The sequence below is a fragment of the Magnolia sinica genome, chromosome 9, assembly GCF_029962835.1.
Source record: "Magnolia sinica isolate HGM2019 chromosome 9, MsV1, whole genome shotgun sequence".
Classification (NCBI taxonomy): domain Eukaryota; kingdom Viridiplantae; phylum Streptophyta; class Magnoliopsida; order Magnoliales; family Magnoliaceae; genus Magnolia; species Magnolia sinica.
Genome location: NC_080581.1, coordinates 58,750,672 through 58,771,878, shown reverse-complemented (window position 1 = coordinate 58,771,878; position 21,207 = coordinate 58,750,672). Strand labels below are relative to the sequence as shown.

The window sequence follows — 21,207 nt, the reverse complement described above, 5'->3', positions numbered from 1 at the left end:
CACACATCACACGAGGGTCAACATTTTTACCCTAGAAGACTAATCATGATCACCTGGAGAGTGGGCCACCATCGTGGGTCCCTCATGAAGATTCCTCTAACTCTCCTAGCTCAAGATTGCCATTAGATTTTCGCCTAGTTTTTAGTTATCGAAATAATTTTATAGGCTCACTTACTATTTCCGTCACTTATGTTGTGGCCCACTTTGGAGGTATCAAGCAATGTTGGAATAACATGAAATTGGCCCTGTTCGAAAGCTTATTGAATTAGCTAGCTCTCCAATGAGTCCAAGATCACATAATTTTGATATTGTTTGAGTTACCACCAATTTTGAGGACAGCATACAACAACGACATGATTTCAGCAGTCCTATTGGGATTTCTTCTTTGCTTGGGTGTTAGATTAAATTATGTTGGTTGTTCTTTTAGATGTTATTTCATATTGGTTGATAGTTTATTAGCTTATTTCTCAATATATGTTGATATTAAGATGATTTTCTGTTGGTTAGAGACTTAATAGAAGAATATGATTGAATCTTATCAGTTGGAAGTGATTGAATCTTATCAGTTGGAAGTTATGTGGCACGTTGAAATTTATGATTAAAAGCAACCCTCAATGCAAGAGGGAAGGGGTTTTTGTTTTTTTTTTTTTTTTCATTTTTTTTAATATCCAAGTATTGTTGAAGAAAGAAAAGGTGATCAATCTAATTTCTTTTGTTTTGCAACATGGTTTTCCCCATTGGAAATTCACGGAAAGCATGTTTTAGTAACTTGACTTTCCTTGTGTGGAGTGTGTTCTTCTTCACTGTTGTGTTCTTGAGTGGCTACCCAACTGGGCCACTTGGGACTGCACCACATGTGGCAGGACATCTGTGATGGGTGCACTCATTGTCATTTAACCATATGAGGTAGGCCACACACACACATATGAAAATAGTAGTTGGCTGAAAGAACTCACCCTCCATTGTGTATGTAAGCATGTAGCTTAACTGATAGTTAAAGAGCTTGAGTTTTTGGCCAAATGATCTAACCTGTGGGTCCCACCTGAAACACAACTAGGAGATCCTACACACGTGGTTGTGCATTGATGTGCTTGTGGAGCTACTATACCCGCTTACTTGTATATGCTCAATGTACCATGCTAAACATGTAGATGATACAGGCATTGATACTAAATACTCTAGGATACTTGTGGTGAATGTCTTGCCAAAATCCTATTTTGTTAAAGCTGCCATCATCATCATCTAAGCCTTATCCCATATTGGGGTCGGAGCTACTACACATCCTGTTATGTTGTTCCACTCTACTTGAAATGTCAGATTTTGAGGATTCATCAGTAAAAGATGCGGCAAAAGCTTGACGCCGGCTACCAACCTAACGCAACCCTCCTTTACACAGGCCTGGGACAAGCAATGGGAGCACAAAACTTCCATTGGAGGATTTTATTAGTTCATGTAAGTAAAAAAGAAATACAAAAAATACATTACCCACTAAAGCATTGAAACTTTCACATATGAATAGCATCAGAAAATTTAAGATTATCCAAACCCAACATCTTAATATATGCCTGAGAAATATGCCTAATACGCGTCTACAGAAATAAGTTGTGAATAGCTGTCTTGGCACATGCCCAACACCCATCTAATAGGTTCCTAACATACATATGCTGAACACCTATCCGATAGGTTCCTAATACCATCAAGACTTTTAAAAGGCAAGCATAGTTGGGAGCAATGTTACAAACCGGACCTGGATGCTAACAGAGTTGACTTGTCTTTGAGGAGAACCACTTTAATACTCTAGCTAAGTTTGATACATAGGCACTAAAAAAAGATAAAAACGGCATACAAAGTAACTCAAATTGAACTGTCTAAATTGTGAATCCAAATGTAGATGGATTAAAAATAAGAAGTTACACTGACTTGCAAGGGAAGGCCCATGTCCCGACGAGGACATGGAGGTAGTAAGAAAAGACTTGACCCATGGTCTAACTGAAGTTGTAAGCCTGAATGGAGGAACAGAGTTCATGTAGCAAACCCCAACAGATTGGGATAAGGCTTAGATGATGATGATGACAACTAACTTGATTACTTAAGCATCTGATTTTGTAGCCATTTAGTGGATGGAAGAATGGAAATGGCCAATGGTCCTCATTAAGCAAATAAGGGTCCATGAATCCAAGTTTAGATTCTTTGTACCAGCACTAATGTTTAGTCCACCACTTATCTACACTGAATCCCACAATATGGATGGTTAAGCAGCGTCTAAGTATGCCATGCATACGCTTTTCAAATGCATGTGATCAACCATCGCATTCTCCGATGTATCAAATGACTCCCCATCTTTGAGTCCTGTTTGACAGAGACAGGATTGGATGGTTGTCAAGAGACGAAGAAAGAAGAGGACATAGAAAGAGGAAAACGAAAGAAAGAAAAAAGAAGCGGACATGCTGCAACATCCAATTTTCTTTTCTTGTTTGTGTTACACCCAAGTGCCCGCACAGCACTGCCCATATGAATACCGACATATGTGCCACTACAACAAAGGTGTGTGACATCCTAGTTTTCAATATGGTGGACAGTGGGCTACACTATTTTCAATCTTCTAGCGACATGTCATTGACTTTTTTTAATGGAGGAGAGAGGAGATAGGCAGACCGGGAAGCTCACACAAAACTGCCCAGTTTGAATGGTTCCAATTAAGGACTAGAAAATCTCAAAAACCTAGTTGGTTTTGTTCTAAAAACGGGTATCATATGAAACCAGACCACCATAGTGGACGTTTCGAGTCCAAAATTGGTGTGATTGTCCGGTCCAATCTAGATTTTAAAGTACTGTCTTAGAGGGTCCTTGTAAATTATGATCAAACCTTGTAAACAATTTAGCATGAAGTGCAGTGTGTACCTGGCATGAGGGGTTGCATTAGTCTATTTCATGCATCCCCAATCTACAATGAGGCACCAAATTAATGTTCTGGCTTACAAAAATTGATTATATCTTTTGTTGGTACAAAAAATGGTTAACCTTTAGTTTCAAATTAAGCAGTTAAAATCTTATGCTCTCATAGACAACTTATGGTGCATTGACTTGAACTTATACCCATGGACGACCTAATCAATCAATTTGGACACTCCATTAGGTCTAGCCCACAGTTGATGGGTCACAATGAAAGATCGTCTGTCAAATGATCATAACCATGCAAATGTGGCACTTACATTTTATGTCGCTATATTTTTCAAGCTACAACTGGGATGGTCAGGATCTTCTGGTTGAGATGAATATACGGAGGTGTAAATGGACCAACAAATGGATGGCTCAAATTGACGACCAGACCCATTTAGTATAAGCAATCTTGAGCATCTATTTTATAGGCTACTAATTGGATGGTTAAAATCAATTAATCGGAGCAAGTTTTTCTTAGTGGCCTTTGATGTGTGACCCAAAATTCATTGATTTAATCACCCATGCATCCAAATGCCACGCATGCATAGAACTAAGTGTAGAACTATCCAAACTTCACTCAAATATGTGAGGCTGAGGTATGCCTTGGCCACGTGAAGCATAAGCCTCACATTTTTTAACATCAAAAACAACCTCCACGACAATTTCTTTCACAACAAGGTGTAAAGCATGCACCTTTTAAGACATCACCAGTACCATCACCACGTCATTCTTAGCCTTGTGCAAGCTATGTGGGTTCTTGATTTACACACATTTATAAAACTTCCAACAATTACAGAAGTTTTGGGGCATGTTTAGGTCAAGTTTTAGTTTCCTTCCAAAAGTCATTTGTTGAGGAAACATCTAGGCCTCACAGACAACATCGGCTTTTGGTAACTCTATGCATTTTCCATTTTTCAATAAACTCCAGCAATTGAGAACTGGGAGAAGCAACCCCTCCAGACGACAACCAAAACCAGCACTGTTTTCCGCCTGGCCCACATGTTTCCCAAACAAACAGATTCTATAAATGAACCATGCTTTGTACGTTATGAGATATGACATATGCATCAACATCATGGTTTTAAGAAATGGATGAGTCAGGTGAGACCTGCCCGAGTCAACTTGGACTCAGTCAGACCCAATCTAGTTTGACACCACGAGTCATCCCCAACACAGGCAAGTCGATTCAACCACGATTCGGCCTAGTCATGACTCAACTCAAGGTCGAACAAGTCAGGTCAAGTCACCAAGTCTTTTAACCATGATCAAAATGCATCAATTTATATTTCTATTTCACCAGAACAAAATGAGCATAATGAAGCTTCTAAATAAAAACTTTTAGTGAATACACACTTCAGTTTTTGCACTGCATATAGGCATAGCCTTCAAAGCCTATTTTAGAAAATTGGCTGGGGTAGGGTCTGGAAAAAGAACTGACCTGCACTCTCATCCTGAACTGAACATAGACCATCTTTCAATAAGCCCGCTTGTATGAAAGTCTGAGAAGCAGAAAAAATAAAATAAAATAAAATAAAATGTTGAACTTGTGAGCAAACTTGATAAAACAATTGAAGCAAAAAGCGGTCAATAACAATGACGAAGACTTATGATCGGCTGTTTGAAGAATGTTGCATTTCATTCTTAAGAAAAGCTATTAGCGTAACATGAGGAATTGCGAACTCAAATTTCCTTCACTGGGAAAGCCACAATTCCTTTTCCGATTGACATGAAGTAAAGAATAACTAACTCAAACAACAATGGAAACATTGATGGAAAGGGGCCAATGGGTTTTGGACATGTATCAAAGTGCAAACAGCCCTATGATCTGAGTAAGCTGAAATTGTCCCACACTGCCCCCAGTCCCATGCATTAACCATGTGCTTGGTATTCTTTGTGATGAAGATCAATTTATTTTGAATTGAATAACCATCCAGACCCTTAAACGGACAAAATATCAAGTCCTATGAAAAGGAAACAAGTAATAGCAATACCCTTTTTGTTGTGTTATAGATTTTAACACACACCTGCATGCCAGTTTTGATGCGGACAAAATCATCCATATGCAAGGATGGTTCATGAGGAACCTAAAGTTCAAGAAAAGCATTATTAATGATCAAATAAGGCAAAAATATCAAGTACAGTAAAACATTGTTGGGGCGAGGAAACATGCTCTTTCATGTTCATTTAGAAAAAGAAAAAGTGCATGCACACCAGTTGTAAACTTGATTAAAATTTGGGAATCAAATTGGAGTCTGAAATCCATCATGTATCAAATCCAGGTGCTGATTAAGTTGGCAAGGTGTCATTTGACAATGTCACTTCAGGCAGTGTGTGAGATGTATGTCCTATATTCTCGGCACATATGTCGCATGTGTGCTAGAGTATACATGGATGTGTCCATCTTCAAGGTGTTCTAGTGGCAGGGATTGTTATATCGTTTTATCAGGGATGTGGTGTGTATAGATGCCAGACAACCATGATAACCAAAATGATGGCAGCCACATCCTCATTTTTGCTGTATCTAGTGGTAAATCCATCTTTTTGTGGTGGGGAAAAAACCATCATTATCATCTAAGACTTGTCCCAACTAAATGGGGTCGGCCACATGAGTCCTGTTCCATGATTCCACTCTATCAGGGACCATATTCACTATAAGTCATCAAATCTTTTCTTACTAACTCCACTCACATCCTTTAGGACCTTCCCTTACCCTTTTAGAGCCATCAACTTGATAGGGTTGGGTCTATCGCGACGTGCTAGGCAATAATCCGGCAGGAAAATAAAACATTCAACTTTTTGCTTATTTTTATTGACATGTTTGTCAGCGTTTCTTTTCACTACGGATGAAATGGTGATGTGTCCTTATGGACTGGCATATGTGAATCCATGTCATACATCAAGGAATATCTTCAAAGCATTAATTAACCAAATAGGTCCATAAACTATGCAGAAAAAGACGCTACCATGTTATTATTCTTTAGGTACAGTGGTATGTTATGAGGACCTTATATAAGAGGAAAACCTCAATATACGGAATTCATTGATAAAAAAGGAAAATCATCTTTTCCCATTGCTTTACAATAAAGAGGTGTACTTCAAGCCTACAAGTTTTTTTTGTTACACACGCAATCACACCCTACGCACACACCCACGCACTCACACCACAGTGGGATTTCACCACAATGAGTACTCAAACCCATGACCTCGTGTTGAAACTCTTGTGAGTCTACCACCAAGGCATGAGTAAGGACCTCAAGCCTTTAGTTGATAACGCAAAAACCAAACATTAATTCTATAAACCCATTCCCGGATGAATTTAGGTTGATTTGATTTTATCTGGTGCTGTTGAACTTCCTACAAAACTCCAACCTTTTCAATCAAGAATTGTTCACTCACCCATCTTTCATATTTGCAACATGGGTGAAATAACGACTAAGCAAACATCCAACTTTATCAAGTAAATACAGACATACCATCTCTTCACCTTACCATAAAATAATGCACCTCCAAAATTCAAAGTTAATTCACAATGTCTTTATAATCATGTCTTTTCCATGATTCGAGCCTGTAGCTCAATGGTAGACTGCATTTCGACATTGAGGTCTGACATTCAATACCAGCTTATGTATAAAAATGGGGGAAAAAAATCTTTTCCATAAAAGAAAGGGGCACTTTTGTCTGTGATAAGACAGGCTATGATGAAGGCGATTGTCATTTGCATAAAAGTGAGGGGAATGTCAGTAGAAAAACAAAATGCTTAACACAGATAAATTATAGATCATATAGTGTGCACAATAGAAAATGACTAAAGCACCTTCAGTATTGTCAGCCGCTCAACAAGGTCAGCTCTTGTAAAACCTTTCGCACCGTTTGCCCTGTCATTTGAAGAGGTGGCTGCAAATCAGCCACACATCAACAGCACATGAGATCATCAACTGAAGAAAATGAGATGAGAGAGAACCTGAGGCTGAAACTGGGATCACTATTATTCCAAATCATAAGCCTCATGGCTTCCTCTACCCCAAGATATTTTATCCACCGTCTAACCATCCACTGGATAACAGAAAATTGACCATGAGCACCTCTATAATCTATAATAATTAATTGACATGACAATTCATCACCACAACCAGTTTCATGTGATCATCACATGGAAACTCGTTAAAATGCCATTGCAACAAACATGTAGGAATTAGGAAATCTGGGACATGTTTAAGGCGGCACAACCATGATCACCCAGGACAGTAATCAGGCCAATCTAGTCATCAGGTGGGACACAAGTGTAAGTTGAATCAGAACGTGGTGACTCTTATTTAAATCATGTGTTGTTTTCATATAGGTCATTCCCTGATGAGAAAACAAACCTGATTTGCATGCCAGGAGATCATGATGGAGCATACGTAACACACGGCTCGAATGTCCTATATACTGTATACATGCAACGTATGCATTCGAGAAGGTTGCAAGCAACATTTCCGCTGCAGATGATGAGTCCTCATCTAACATTATTCTGCCTTGTTATATGTATAACTATAATAAAAAGTGAAAGTTCTTCAGTTTGCGCATAAAGAGATCAGGCTTTGATATTACAGATAGAATGCTACATAGAGTCAAAGATACACACTTGTGGTGAAGCATGATTCAGAGCATTTTTTATGATATAAAGACAGCTTTGCCATAGAAACACACATGTCACTACAAGTGGAAAACGTCTGTGCTGAGTGGTACCAATGATCTGGCTGGCCACGATATGGGTAAACTATGGGCATAACCATTTTTCAACAATTTTGACCACCAAATTATTGCAAGTTTTGCCCACTGAACATGTACGTACAGTTGCTCTTTTTGGGTTAATTGCCCGCTTCAGACCACTGAGCAGATGCTTGGCTAGAACAGTCAGATACCATTGCTTTTCAGGTCCACAAAATCGATGAGCTGATCACCATGCACAGGCACCACATGTGAATTGGACATATTCTGATGTACACTTCACAGAACTCCATGAAGCGTGCTACCATGGCAGAATTCCTCAATAATAAATATTAGCGAATGAAAATGTGAAAACCCTTCTTCCTGAAGTAAATTTTCTAGAAATAAAAAGGAGAGGGGGGGGGGAAGGTGCAATGACAAACATACCACTGGATGTGAATAAATAGTTGCCAGAGAGCGTGCTTTCGCACGTTCATCACCCTCCAGTTTGGGTAGTGGAAGTGAGTTTTTTTCCTGAATCAATAGATACAAAAGGGCCAAGGCATTCAAATGAACATGGTTTTTAGTGACCCCTTGATTTGAGTATAGTGAATGTTACAGAAAATGACAAACCTTCAGTAAAAGCAGTCTCCGCAGAATTCCGTTCACCATGTTACCCGCACCAGGCCTAAGTGCTACCTTTGCAAGCTTTACATTCTGGAGTTGAAGAGAAGATACCGTCAATTACATGGCCAACATCTTCTTTGGACTGAAAATATATTAATTGTGACTATAAAGGGGCACATCAAGAAACCACTTTTGAGTCCACATATACCAAACACAGAAAACATGACATGAAAAACAGTTCATAAGTCTAACGCACATGAGTAGTGCCAAGCACTGAATAAGCTTCAAGTTATGAGGAGCACTTGTTGGGCTACTGATACGGACGCTTACATTGCAACTTGCAAGTCATATCATATGCACTGGATAAGTATTTGTCCTAGGTACACCAAAAAATGTGGTGCCACAAGTATTCATCAAAGAGAATGTTCAAAGGATGCTAACATTGTTACTTTCAAGTACCTACTTTTTCTCATGTGCGAGGGACACAGTTTCATGGCTGTATTTCCAACCAGTCAGGCTGAAGCCTTTGAATAGAAGATGGAGATGCACATGCTAGCATATAGAGAGCTGATGGAGCATATGCATACAATTGGGATCAAGGTATTCAAAAACCGTTATGGAACAGTCATAAGGGCCGTTACATAACGCAACAGTGGGAAGCGTTATGCGTTACAGGGCTATAATGCCCATTGTAGGGAAAAATGGCATGTAACAGCCCATTATGGGGCTGATACAGCTTATGCTTTTAGGTATTTTAAAAAACTTTTTTAAAAAAAGGATGTCATATGTCCATGATAGCTGTTACAACCTGTCTAGTAATGGTTACTGTAATGGTCATTACAGCCATCTTTACAATTATTGAATACCTTGATTTTGGGATGCAATTTTGTGAAAGAAAGTTGTAGGAAAACAATACAATGGACAGCTTCACAGTTAACAAATTTTACAGGGTGGGATGCTTTCAAAAAGTAGACTCACCTCACCTCATCCACAACAGCATATGGTGGCATATCCAGCTTGAGAATCTCATAGAAACCAATTCGAAGAATCTAAAAGCAAGGAAACATAAATTTTAGACAAGTTGTACAAAATACATAGGAAAATACATAAGTACTGCTGCTGAAAATTATTATATTTTCTACTGTGAGTCACTGACCAATATGAGTAAGATAAACAGGTTAGTGTTATCAAAATTTTCCTCATCGGTTGTTGAGATTATGACGATTTTGGAATGTGGGATCCCACAAGAAAATAGGTATAGTTCCACATTGGCACATTCTACAATCTATCAAATTAGTATAAGAGCCCAAATATGTGAACAAACAACATACCTGTAAGAGAAGTGGCTCCATCCTTCTAAACATGTTCTCGTCATTACAAAGTGACAGGATTAGATGATCCAGATAACGCCTCCAACGAACAGCACCTCCAACAATGTCAGTCACCTACAGTACAGAAATCAAATCCGCATTCACTTAATGACTTGAAATCAAGTGACATGGTAACTTTTTAACCTTGTCTAAAGCAATAAGGGATTCAACAGATGAACTTTGAATGGAAAAATATGTTTTAATTTTGGTGGGTAAACAATATTTCCAATAAGCCTTGTTGAACAGCCTTTTGAAGTATCAACAATGCAATTTTTATACATGTTCAAAAGATTGTTTTTGCCTATCATATGAGACCCTTGGTCAATACAAAACATTCAATACTTTTGATTGCCATGCTCATCTTGGTTTTTTGCTTTTTCGATATAAAGAAGTTCATAATTAACAAAGAGTTCTCATCAGAAAAGAGTCTACAACCAGTTGCCTGCTTGACATCAACCCCCCTCCTTTACCCAATCCTAGGGCGGAGTTGGGCAATTAGGAGGCAACATTAGCAGAGAATGAGCATTGCAAAACTAGGACGCTAAGATGGGCATGCAAAAAGACTACTAAGAATAGCATCAAGGATGGGGACACCAGAAGCAGCCTAAGAATAGCCCCAGTGGGAAATAGAATGAAATAGCTAATTAAGATGGTCCACCTATGCGATGGAAAAAAAAATTTTGATAGATCCAATAAAGTGAGAGCCTTCGGCTAGGATTGAAGGGTGGGAAAGGAGGGTAAGGTCTAAAGGATGCAATTCACGAGAGAAAAATTAAGTATGGATATGAAGGTTTCTAGACTTACCGATGACAGGGAGTTATAATTACATAGAAATGATTGGAAAAACAGGACTTATAAAGTTAACCTCAACTCAGGCAGGGCTATAATGAGAGAGAGAGAGAGAGAGAGAATTAAAACTTAATTTGATGCATATATTGAAATCTCTTTTACCCAACAAAACATTTAATCTATTTTTTTTCGAAGGGCATATGTGATGCAGGATAACTAGCCAATTGCTCTAAAAGCTCGAACTGATAGAGCGTGGCGAATAAATCCCTTTATCTCATAGCCCAGGCCCCGCATCTCATGGGTTAGGTCCTCGACCAAACCCCCCCTCCCCCGGGCCCCACATGACACGTGTTTTACTACACATGAGCCACCTACCTCACACAGGCCACCCACCCCAAGTGTGTCGTTGCATCCCACAAGCCACCCCACTCAAGCCCGGTGTGAAAATGCCTCTGCATTAATGTGCCATTTCATCTCCAAACGCCATGGTAAGCAGACTCGGTCTTAGGCCATGGATCAGAAGAGTAGGTACATTACCAACTCAGTTACCAAGCTGGGTATCAAAACATAGTATCTAATGCATGATATGATTTTACATATTACAAACGTATTAACAATACAAACCATTACATTTCAACTTTCTAAAATCTCATTTAGATGTCTTCCTTGGTAGCTAAAGTCAATATAAGGCCTATTTGATTTTCCATGATATATATAAATCTTTGGTAAATAAGTAGTTATTATTTTTTCACATGATTTGAAAATGGGTGAGTAATTCCCCCTCGAAAACTAGTCTGAAAGTGCTGACTTAAATATGTGGGCCCCACTATAATGCATATAATATATCCGCATCGTCCATTTATTTTATCAGAACGTTTTGGGGCATGAGCTGAAAAATGAAGCAGATCCAACGCTCAAATGGCCTACAAGAAAGGAAACAATGGCGTTAATTCGTCCACCATTGAAAGTTGCTTCCTTCAATGGGCCCTCATTCAGGTTTATTCATCATCTAACCGGTTCATAGGGTCACACAAACATAGATAAGGAGAAAACACAAATATCAGCTTGATCCAAAACTTCTAGGGGCCCCAAGAAGTTTTTAACAATAGGCGTTCGATTACCACTATTTCCTGTGGTATGGTCCACTTTAGCTTTAGACCTACCTCATTCTTGGGTTCATGTCCTAAATTTAGCTGGCATAACGAATGGGCAATGTGGATTAGCCACATACATCATGGTGGGCCCCGCATTGAGATTGTCTTCCACACGAATGGGCAAGCCAGGTACAAGGCAATGTCTTCCACCTACAATGAGATTGTCTGGATACGAGTATTATTTTCCGATTTTGGGATTCATCTGATACCCTGATAACACCAGTGCTATCCATATTGTCTTTAATAATGTCTTTCATGAAAGGACAAAGCATATTGAGGTAGATTGTCACTTCATTTGAGAGAAGTCTCAGTCTAAGATTATTTCTCTTCCACACATGGCGTCTCAATATCAAATTGTGGATGTTCTCATGAAGACCATGACAATTGCCGGACATTCTTTCTTAATTTGCGAACCGTTGCTATTTGATCACCTGCATCAGTTTGAGAGGAGGTGATAGTTGTGATTGGTGTAATATTTTCATTCTCAGAAAGAAGAATCAATCTCACCCTCTAATTATTCTAATTGATTTACTTTCCTTGTATACCAGTTCATTTTATTTCCTTATGAAGCATTGTATTCTTCTATCTAAACCTCATTTAGGGTAAAGAAATATACATAAAACTATTGGAAAGTTCTCCAAATCCCCTCATGTTCACTCCATCATCAACCAAAGCATCCCTTGCCCATGCATGCCTGGGAAATATAATATTACTTATTCTCAACCACTTCCTACATGTGAAATGTGTAATCCTTGACACCCCACCCCCCAACGTGAGCCCACTAAACCTCAGACATGTCTAACTTCATATGTCCCACTAGTGGTTCTACATTAGACATGCTGATTGATGTCTTAAATTTGTAAATCAACAGTCTATCGATGACAACTCGATGCCATCAAAAAAATTCAAAAATCCCATGCTGGTTGCTGGATACTTTGAGGTGTCCTGCTCGATGCCATCAACGAGCTACCAATGCCATCGAAGTCCTGTTCGATGCCATCGGAAAAACCCGAAAAATACATGTTCAGTCATTGGAACATTTTGGTGTTTTGCTCAATGACATCAAAGGGGTTTGATGCCATCGACAGCCTGTCGATGCCATCGAAGGTGCCATCGAACAATCACGCAGAGTTATGCAAAATTGCGCAAGTGCGGGATTTATTTCCTATTTTGATTGTGATTCACCTAGAGGCTATATATATGGGTGTAATCGGGAATAGGGGGTATCCAATATCTTTCTAATTCGTTCCTAGGGTTTCAAGGGTGTAGCTTGGGTGATTCGAGGCTTGTTCGAATGGGGTAAACTCTCTTTTATAATTTTCTGTTTTCATAGAGCATATTTGTCGCTTCGTGCTGCGGTTTTTTCCAGCAAGGGGTTTTCCATGTTAAATTCGAAGTCTTTGTGATTGGGTTGGATTGAGCTATTGGAATACTTTGCTTGATTCGTCTCTATGTGCTTTCGCGGTCCCCCAACAAGACATGCACTCTTTGCATAAACACCAGAACTTGTGTACTCTTACACATGAATATTAATGTTTTTATTTCCAAATATACAAACGTTAGATGCATTTACGCATACATGCAAAAAAGAACACATAATTGTGAACAATTTCCTCTGTTTGAAAAACTGCCAACCCAATCAAACAATTAACCCAATGTATCTACACATGCAAAGATATTCTCTTAATAAAAAAATTTTGTCGAAGGCATCAACGAATACCTTATAAATAAATCGAAGCAAAAAGGGAAAAATATAAGAAATGATACCAATCTGATATCTCTATCATCCAAAGCACGGGTGCGAAACCCAAGAGTTCTTTCCACGTAACACATCTCGTTCTCACTAGAATTTTTTCCTTTGTCATTCAAAAGGTCAGCGAAAGCACCTCCTTGATCTATCCGCAACAATCTCACCGCAGAAACTACAGTAATAAAAACATTTTGGAAAAAAAAAAAGGGATGAAAATCCAAATTAACAATGAAGAAAAATTCTATCGTATAAAAGTTGACTTCCAGCACCAAATCAACAAATCTGTTGGACTAGTTCTGCCCACATTTTCCAGAACAAATAGTTTTTTGGTTAATCCCAATGGAACATGCAGTATTCATTGCCACTCACCACCATATGTGCTGCTGAGCGGAAACATCCATCTGGTTGGCCCTACTGCAGATGGTCCACCCCACAAAAACCACAACAATTGGACAATTATAGCCAAGGTATATTGCCATTATGATACATACCTTCATGGCCCCATAACACATAACAGTCCCCATCATCACCATTACGTAATAGCCGCAGTGGCTATTATGCAACCATTTTTTTGACACCTTGATTCTATCCTCCTGATTCATGGGAACCATTACGTAATAGCCACAGTGACTATCACGCAACCGTTTTTTGACACCTTGATTCTAGCCTCTTGATTCATGGATGTTTCCAACTTGAATGTAAACTACTGACCATTTTCTTCTATTTTCACTGTCCATTTGATGGGCAAAGTTGAAGCAGATAGGGATTAGGGGCACTGCATTTCTTTACCATGGACAATACACAGTAAGGCCCACTTGATAGACAGCAGGGATTGACCAGGTATACCGCCAGCTGTATAGAGTGGCAATGCAACAAGACTGGTTCATCACACAATGAACTGGAATTAACCTCTCTCTAACAAAGTTCTACCTGAGATCTTCAGGGGCGCAAGTTAGCAAAATCACATAATGGGACACTAACATGTGTGGGTGGGACAGAATTACGGAAACCAAAACCAACGGAGAACTGAACTAAGAAGAAGAGGATTGCATATACCAGCTCTGTGAGGAGAAACCTCCGAGTTCAGATTCTGAATCTTCCTTGCAGGACTGAAACGCCCTGAAAATTTAGAACTCTCTCAGTTGAATTCATCACCGCCCATACAGGCAGCATGCCCCCAGCCCATGTTAGTAAGACACTGAGGACGATGCTAACATGAGCAGTGGCGCTACGAAAAAAGAAGCAACGATTCTTACCTGCTCTACGAGGCAGAAACTCCGGACGCAGCTTCTGTGTTTTCCTCGGGGGATTTGAAAGCCCTGTAATTACAAAACTTCTCGTTAGAAAGCAAGGACAGCACAAAGGGGAATCTGAGCACGCCTACCTGCTGTTAGCTCCCGACGGCCCTGGCGCACGTTAGCACGCCAGAGGTGGATAGGGTTAACATGAGCCGGTGGCGAAAGACAAGGCAGAAGAGGAGGTGAGTGCGGTTACCTGCTCTTTGAGGAGAAACCCTCGAAGCTGCATTTCTGTCTGCTGAAACGACGGCCCTGATTTGATACGTAGTGTGGTCGGATTTCGATGGGATTTTCGGGAGACGAGAATTCTCGCGGAGAGAGAAATTCGAGTGAGGACAAACTGAGAAGAGAGAGAAAACGGGAGAGACAGTTCCCTCCATTTTTCTCCCGAAAAAGAGCAGTGCGGTTTCAGAGGAGAAGCGGATAATGAACATCGGAAACGGATTGGCTACTCGGTACTCCCATGCCACCAGCCACCGGGCTGGTGGTCTGTGATCTGTGGGCCCCACCATGATGTATGTGTTTCATCCATTCCGTTCATCCATTTTTACAGATAATTTTAAGCCTTGATAAAACTGAGAGGGATATAAATCTAATGTGGACCATACCACGGGAAAACAATAGCAATTGAATATCCACCATTAAAATTCTCTTAAAGCCCACTGCACTGTTTATTTGACATCAAATCTGTTGATTTGGTCATAAAGACCCCGATGAAGGTTAAAAACAAATATCAGCTTGATCCAAATCTTTTGTGCCCAAAAAGTTTTTAATGGTCGAGGTTCTTTCAACAATGTTTCCTGTAATGTGACCTATTTAAGATCGGGATATACTTCAATTTTGGTCTCATACATAAAATGACCTATAAAAACATATCGACAACAGGGATGAAATACATTAACCATTTTGGGGCCCACGGAGAAACGACCATCGGCCAATAGGAGTAGCCAAGCCGTTTCCATGAACATGAGGGGTAGCTAATTCCACGCGCGTGGAGCGCTTCCCACACACGCCGATGTGGAATTACACGAGCAGGGGCGGAGCGAATTGTGTCATGTGCCACACATCACCGACCTTGGTAATGCGTAGACGTCACCTGGTTCTGTGGGCCCTACCACGACGAATGTGTTATATCCGCATCGCCCATCCATTGTAAAAAGATCATTTAATGGTATAAGACGAAAAAGCAAGCATTTCTTAAGCTCGAGTCGGTCATAGCTTAGGAAGCAGCGGGGAAAGTAATGCCCGCTATTGAAACCTTCCAGACGCGGATCGTGAAGCGAGTGGACAGTTCTGTGGGTGGGACCACCGTAATGTATCCATCTATCCACGCCGTCCATTCCTTCTCTCCAATTGTTTCATGATAAGTGAACAAAATGCCTTGGATCTAACGCTAAATCATTTAATGCAACCCAAACTTATTATTTGGTGTGGTCCGCTTAAGCATTGCATCTATCTTATTTTTGCGCTGATATCTTACAATGATATAAAAAAAAAAGAGGATGGAGAGCATACATCAATGTGGACTGCGGCCTGACAGAATTGGTGACGTCAACGCACTGGTGCGGGCAACGGAAACGGATTGGCTACTCCCTGCCACCGGCCAATGGCTAGTGGTGGGTGATATGTGAGCCCCAACATGATGTATGTGTTTCATCCATGCCATCTATCTACTTTTATAGATCATTTTATGTGATAAAACCTGAAATGAGGTTAACCCAATCTCAGGTGAATCACATCACAGGAAATGGCGATGAATGAACGTCGACTATTAAAAACTTTTTGAGGCCATAAAAGTTTTAGATGAAGCTAATCTTTGTTTTTCTCCTCGTCTGGGTATGTATAACCTAATCAATAGATTGGATGTCAAATAAACAGTACATGAGGCCCTAGGAAGATTTTAATGTTAGATATCTAATCAATATTATTTTCCTGTGGTGTAATCTACTTTAGATTTATATCCCTCTCATTTTTTGGATCAAGATATAAAATGATTGGTAAAAATAGATGAACAAAATGGATGAAACACGTGCATCATGTTGGGGCCTTAGAGCACCAACCACCAGCCATGCGGCTGGTGGCAAGGGAGTAGCCAATCCATCCTTCGTGGGAAGGCTACGGATTACATTAGATGGGTCTCAGAATTTTAGATGGGACTCGGATTTCCTCAAAAGCCTTTTGCAGGAAGTGAGTAAGTTCCTCCATTGGATGCTTAGGTAGGGCCCACCAAGATGTTTGTGAAATATCCATCTACTCCTATTATTCAAAATCATTTTAGGACATGAGGCTAAAGACTAAGTAGGCTAATCCAAATAAAATGGTGGAGATTCAGCGACACTGTTTAATGATTCATGTGGAAATGAAAGTTTTGTATCACAATCTAATTAGAAATGTACTTATAAAAGATTGAGATGGCATATAAATATAAGGTGGAGTTCATGAAGGTTTCAACCATAGAAAACTCTTTCTCACTGTGGCTATGAGTTTTGGATTCACCTAAATTTTGGTGTATCTATTGTAATGATATAACAAAATGGGCTCCATTAAGTATACAGGGTATGAACTTCATGCTAAAGGCTTTTAGAAACTTATGTCACCCAAGACGCTGAGGCTTAGACCCGAGTTTGGGCAGGGTTTTGAAGGGAAGTTTTTGTGCTTAGATGCCAGGTGAGGCGCGCCATGATACTTGTGAAATATCGTTAAAAGACCTGAACAAACATACAAACTTGTGATATTATGAATAAATACATATTAAAGCCCTAAATTACAAATGGGGTTTAGCATTTCCAATCATTGTCAAGAAAACTCCAACAATGGCTCTTGTTACGGCAAGGCGGCTAGAGAGAGGATGAGAGGGTGAAGATGAATCAACACTCACACCCAATCTCTCTCTCTCTCTCTCACTCTCATCATTTCTCCTCTTTCTTTTATCTATTTCTCTACTTTTTTCTCGTTAAAATTCGTATGAGAGGAGGGAATGCCTAAATAATGGCCTTATATAGTGTTATAAGTAATGTAAATTGCCCCAATGGCCCTTTATTAATTATGTTAACTGTTTAGGGGGTTATTTTTCACTAATGGGACCTAATGGAAGGCACAAGCAATTTAAACCATGGGATGTGTCCCATAAGGTGATTTATGTTCGAACACAAACATACAATAATTGGGCACGCAGATTAATTAAAAAGGCTATAACTTAGATAAATAGTCACTGATGATCAATCGGGGCCGTGATTATGCGGATGTGTATGGATAAATGTTTTTAATCAATATCCCAACTCTGGTCATGAATCGACGGTCCAGAAATTACAACTTCGCGAATGAGCAAAGGGGCTAGTTTCACTTAAATTATGAATTTTCAGGTAAGGCATTCACGTATCTTATGCACTTGGCCCGCGGGTTTAAGTTGAGCAATTCAAGATACAGCATCGGTCGATATCTCTCGATAGACGTCAAGCCCACTAAGAATAATGTTTTTCTATAGTATTGGGTTTAGTGGCCCATTAACGAGCAGTATAAAGTTTGTTTAGATAATTAGAGCATTTTCGATATGAATTGGATAGTGATATTTCTTGTGTGCGATGATTGGAGTGTGGATTAGACAAGTTTATAATATGGCATATTCATAATTAGCGAAAAAGGTGATTCAGTCTTAATCACTCTAAACCATTAGTTCTTAAGATAGAGGAGTAACTAGGTTGATTTGGTTTATTAATTAAAATTTGACCTATAGTTGTCTCGACTTTAGGTAAGTCTTTATTTAATTACCACTGTCTCAATTAATTAGTGGTAGGTCGGTTGGATTTGGACATTGGATGAAGAAATCACACCACTAAATTCAATGTTTAAGTGATCATGTGGATTCGTCGACTTCACACGGTTGATTAATTAGATTGGTACAATTCTTTATTAGTACCAACAGCATATAGGCCCGCCTCAAGCATTAAAGGTCGGCCATTAGTAAATTTTTTAAAAGGGTTTTTAAAAAATCCAAAATAGCGAAAATCCATAACGTCATTGACATGCCCACTCACGCACAACCAAAAATAAAACCACACAATAACTCCTGCATTTTTATTAGATTATATCACCAACAATATTCCAAAAGCTCGTGTTTCTTATGAATAGGTTAGGTGTGGAGTAGATACTACTCTTGCCTGTTCCGAGCTCTGGACAAGTTAAGGCTATGAGGGGGCCATCACTATGTATAACTTTTATCTATACCATTCATTCATCATGTATAGTGTTACCATTCACTCATTTATTATTATTATTATTTTCATATCATTTTAGATTGTTAACATAAGAAACCTTCATATGACCTACTACGTTGTTTATTTGCCATCCACCATGTTGACACGAGATGATGGGGAAAAACAAATGTCATCCTGATTCAAAACTTCCATGGACCCTAAACAAATTTCAACGTTGGAATTTAATTTCTATTGTGTAGTCTAGTTGAGCCTTGGATTTTCCTTATTTTTATCTTTAGGCTCATAACCCAAGGAGACCCCTAAGAGTCCAGTCTGTCCCGAACTTGGAACAGGCAGGGATAGTACCTAATCTGTGCTTGAACAAGTTCGATGGTGATAAACACCACGGCAGGAGCTAGGAAGGTTTCAACGGTAGGTGTTTTCATCCCTGCTGTTTCCTATTGTGTAGCTCACTTATGATTCAAATCTCCATTATTTTATGGCACATATCTTAAAGTAAGCTGAAGAAATCGATGGATGGATTACATATAATAAAAAGTCATCATAGTGGGTCCCACAGTGCTTGGGTTACCGGCGATAGGAAAGGGAGGACACGGATTTCCTGGAAAGCCTGAAGCTCTTGCCTGAAAACCTGTGTGGGTCCCATTGTGATGTTTGTGAGAAATCCATCCCATCCATCTATTTTGTAAGCTCATTTTAGAATGTAATACCAAAAGTAAGCAGGATATAAGACTCAAGTGGGCGGAAAACGTGAGAATTGAACGTTCACAATTGAAATACTTGTGGGTCATGAAAGTTTTGAATCACACTAATATTTGTGCTTTCAGTTCAACTTAGTAGGAATGACATTTTGAATGGTATGGATGGTATGTAAACATCACTGTCAACCCCAATGAGGTTTCAATAATCGTTATTTCCTAGGAAACCTTTTCCTGTAGTACGGTCCATTTGAGTCTTATATCCTTCTAACTTTTGGTCTTATGTCTAAAACATAAGCTCATAGAATGAATGAATGAATGAACTGAGTAGATTTCTTACAAACATGAATGTGAGCCCCACCTGGGTTCCAGGGGCTTCTTATGAACGGCTTTCGCAGGAAGTTCCAGCATTGGGAACCCAGGTGGGGTCCACTACAATGTTTGTGAGAAATCTTACCTGCCCATATGTTTTGTGAGTTCATTTTACGACATGATGCCGAAAATAAACCGTTTCCAAAGCTCAAGTGGACTGAAAGTGTGATAATTGAACTTCTACAGTTGAAATATTCGTGGGCCAAAGAAGTTTTGAATCATGCTAATATTTTTTATTTCGGTTCATCCCAGTATGAATAAAGTTATTAATGGTATGGATGGAATGTAAACATCACCGTGGAACTCAGGTAGGTTTCAATTGTAAGATTTTTCCTAACCACATTTTCCTTTAGTACGGCCCACTTGAGCTTTAGATACGGTTCAATTTTGGCATTGTCTCTTGAAATTAACTCACAAAACCGATGGAAGGGGAGGATTTCTCACAAACATCACAATGGCCCCCATCTGAGTTCCGAGCGCAGGAATTTCGGCTTTCACAATAAATACGCGTCCGGATCAGATGGGACAGGGAAACGGATTGGCTGGGAAACCGATTGGCTACTCCCTTGCCCTGGCCAATGGCCGGTGGTCGGTGCTCTGTGAGGCCCACCATGATTATGTGTTTCATCCATTCTTTGCATCTATTTTTCCAGATAATTTTATGATATGAAATAAAAAATGTGGTATATCTCAATCTCAAGTAGACCACATTACAGGAAACAGTGTTAAATGGGCGTCGACCATTAAAAACTTTTTGGGACCATAAAAGTTTTGGATCAAGCTGATTTCTGTTTTTCCTCTTCACATGGGCATGTATAACCTAATCAACTGATTGGATATCAAATAAACAGTATAACGGGCTTTAGGAGTATTTTAATGGTGGATATTCAATCACTATTGTTTTCCTTTGGTATGATCCACGTGAGATTTATATCCCTCTCATTTTTAGTATCAAGCCCAATGGATGAAACACATACATCATGGTGAGGCCCACGGAGCACCGACCAACAGCCACCCCGCTGGTTGCAGGGGGAGTAGCCAGTCCCTTCCCGGGCCAGTGACCCTGTCATTAGCCAATAGCCTGTTGTCGGTGCTCTGTGGGCCCCTCCAAGATGTATGTGTTTCATCCATGCCATCCTTTCATTTTTCTAGATCATTTTATGATATGGGCCCAAAAAAATAGGGAGATCCAAATCTCAAAGGGACCACACAATGTTGATTGAACACCCACCATTAAAAACTTCTCACCGGCCACAAAAGTTTTGGTTCAAGCTGATATTTCTTTTTCCCGAAGGTATGTACGACC

The 21,207-nt window shown here is 39.6% G+C and overlaps 1 protein-coding gene across 12 annotated transcripts in view; it reads right to left on the bottom strand.

Moving 5' to 3' along the window:
* The window catches only part of LOC131255476 (uncharacterized), a 49,144-nt gene extending 34,100 nt beyond the window's left edge, over positions 1 to 15,044 (bottom strand). For 4 of the 12 annotated variants that reach the window (XM_058256205.1, XM_058256204.1, XM_058256203.1 and 1 more), the window contains exons 1-12: positions 14,814 to 15,042; positions 14,576 to 14,638; positions 14,376 to 14,438; positions 13,337 to 13,491; positions 9,588 to 9,701; positions 9,240 to 9,305; positions 8,263 to 8,346; positions 8,077 to 8,163; positions 6,902 to 6,993; positions 6,755 to 6,815; positions 4,932 to 5,024; positions 4,379 to 4,439 (exon numbers count right to left, since the gene is read on the bottom strand). In XM_058256205.1, the coding sequence (XP_058112188.1) occupies positions 4,379 to 4,439; positions 4,932 to 5,024; positions 6,755 to 6,815; positions 6,902 to 6,993; positions 8,077 to 8,163; positions 8,263 to 8,346; positions 9,240 to 9,305; positions 9,588 to 9,701; positions 13,337 to 13,491; positions 14,376 to 14,438; positions 14,576 to 14,638; positions 14,814 to 14,997 (1,123 nt within the window). In that variant the 5' untranslated portion in view covers positions 14,998 to 15,042. Of the gene's footprint in view, positions 1 to 4,378; positions 4,440 to 4,931; positions 5,025 to 6,754; positions 6,816 to 6,901; positions 6,994 to 8,076; positions 8,164 to 8,262; positions 8,347 to 9,239; positions 9,306 to 9,587; positions 9,702 to 13,336; positions 13,492 to 14,375; positions 14,439 to 14,575; positions 14,639 to 14,703 lie in introns of all 12 variants that reach the window. The other 8 variants (XM_058256207.1, XM_058256214.1, XM_058256206.1 and 5 more) reach the window with 7 other exon arrangements.
* Between the last annotated feature and the right edge of the window lie 6,163 nt (positions 15,045 to 21,207).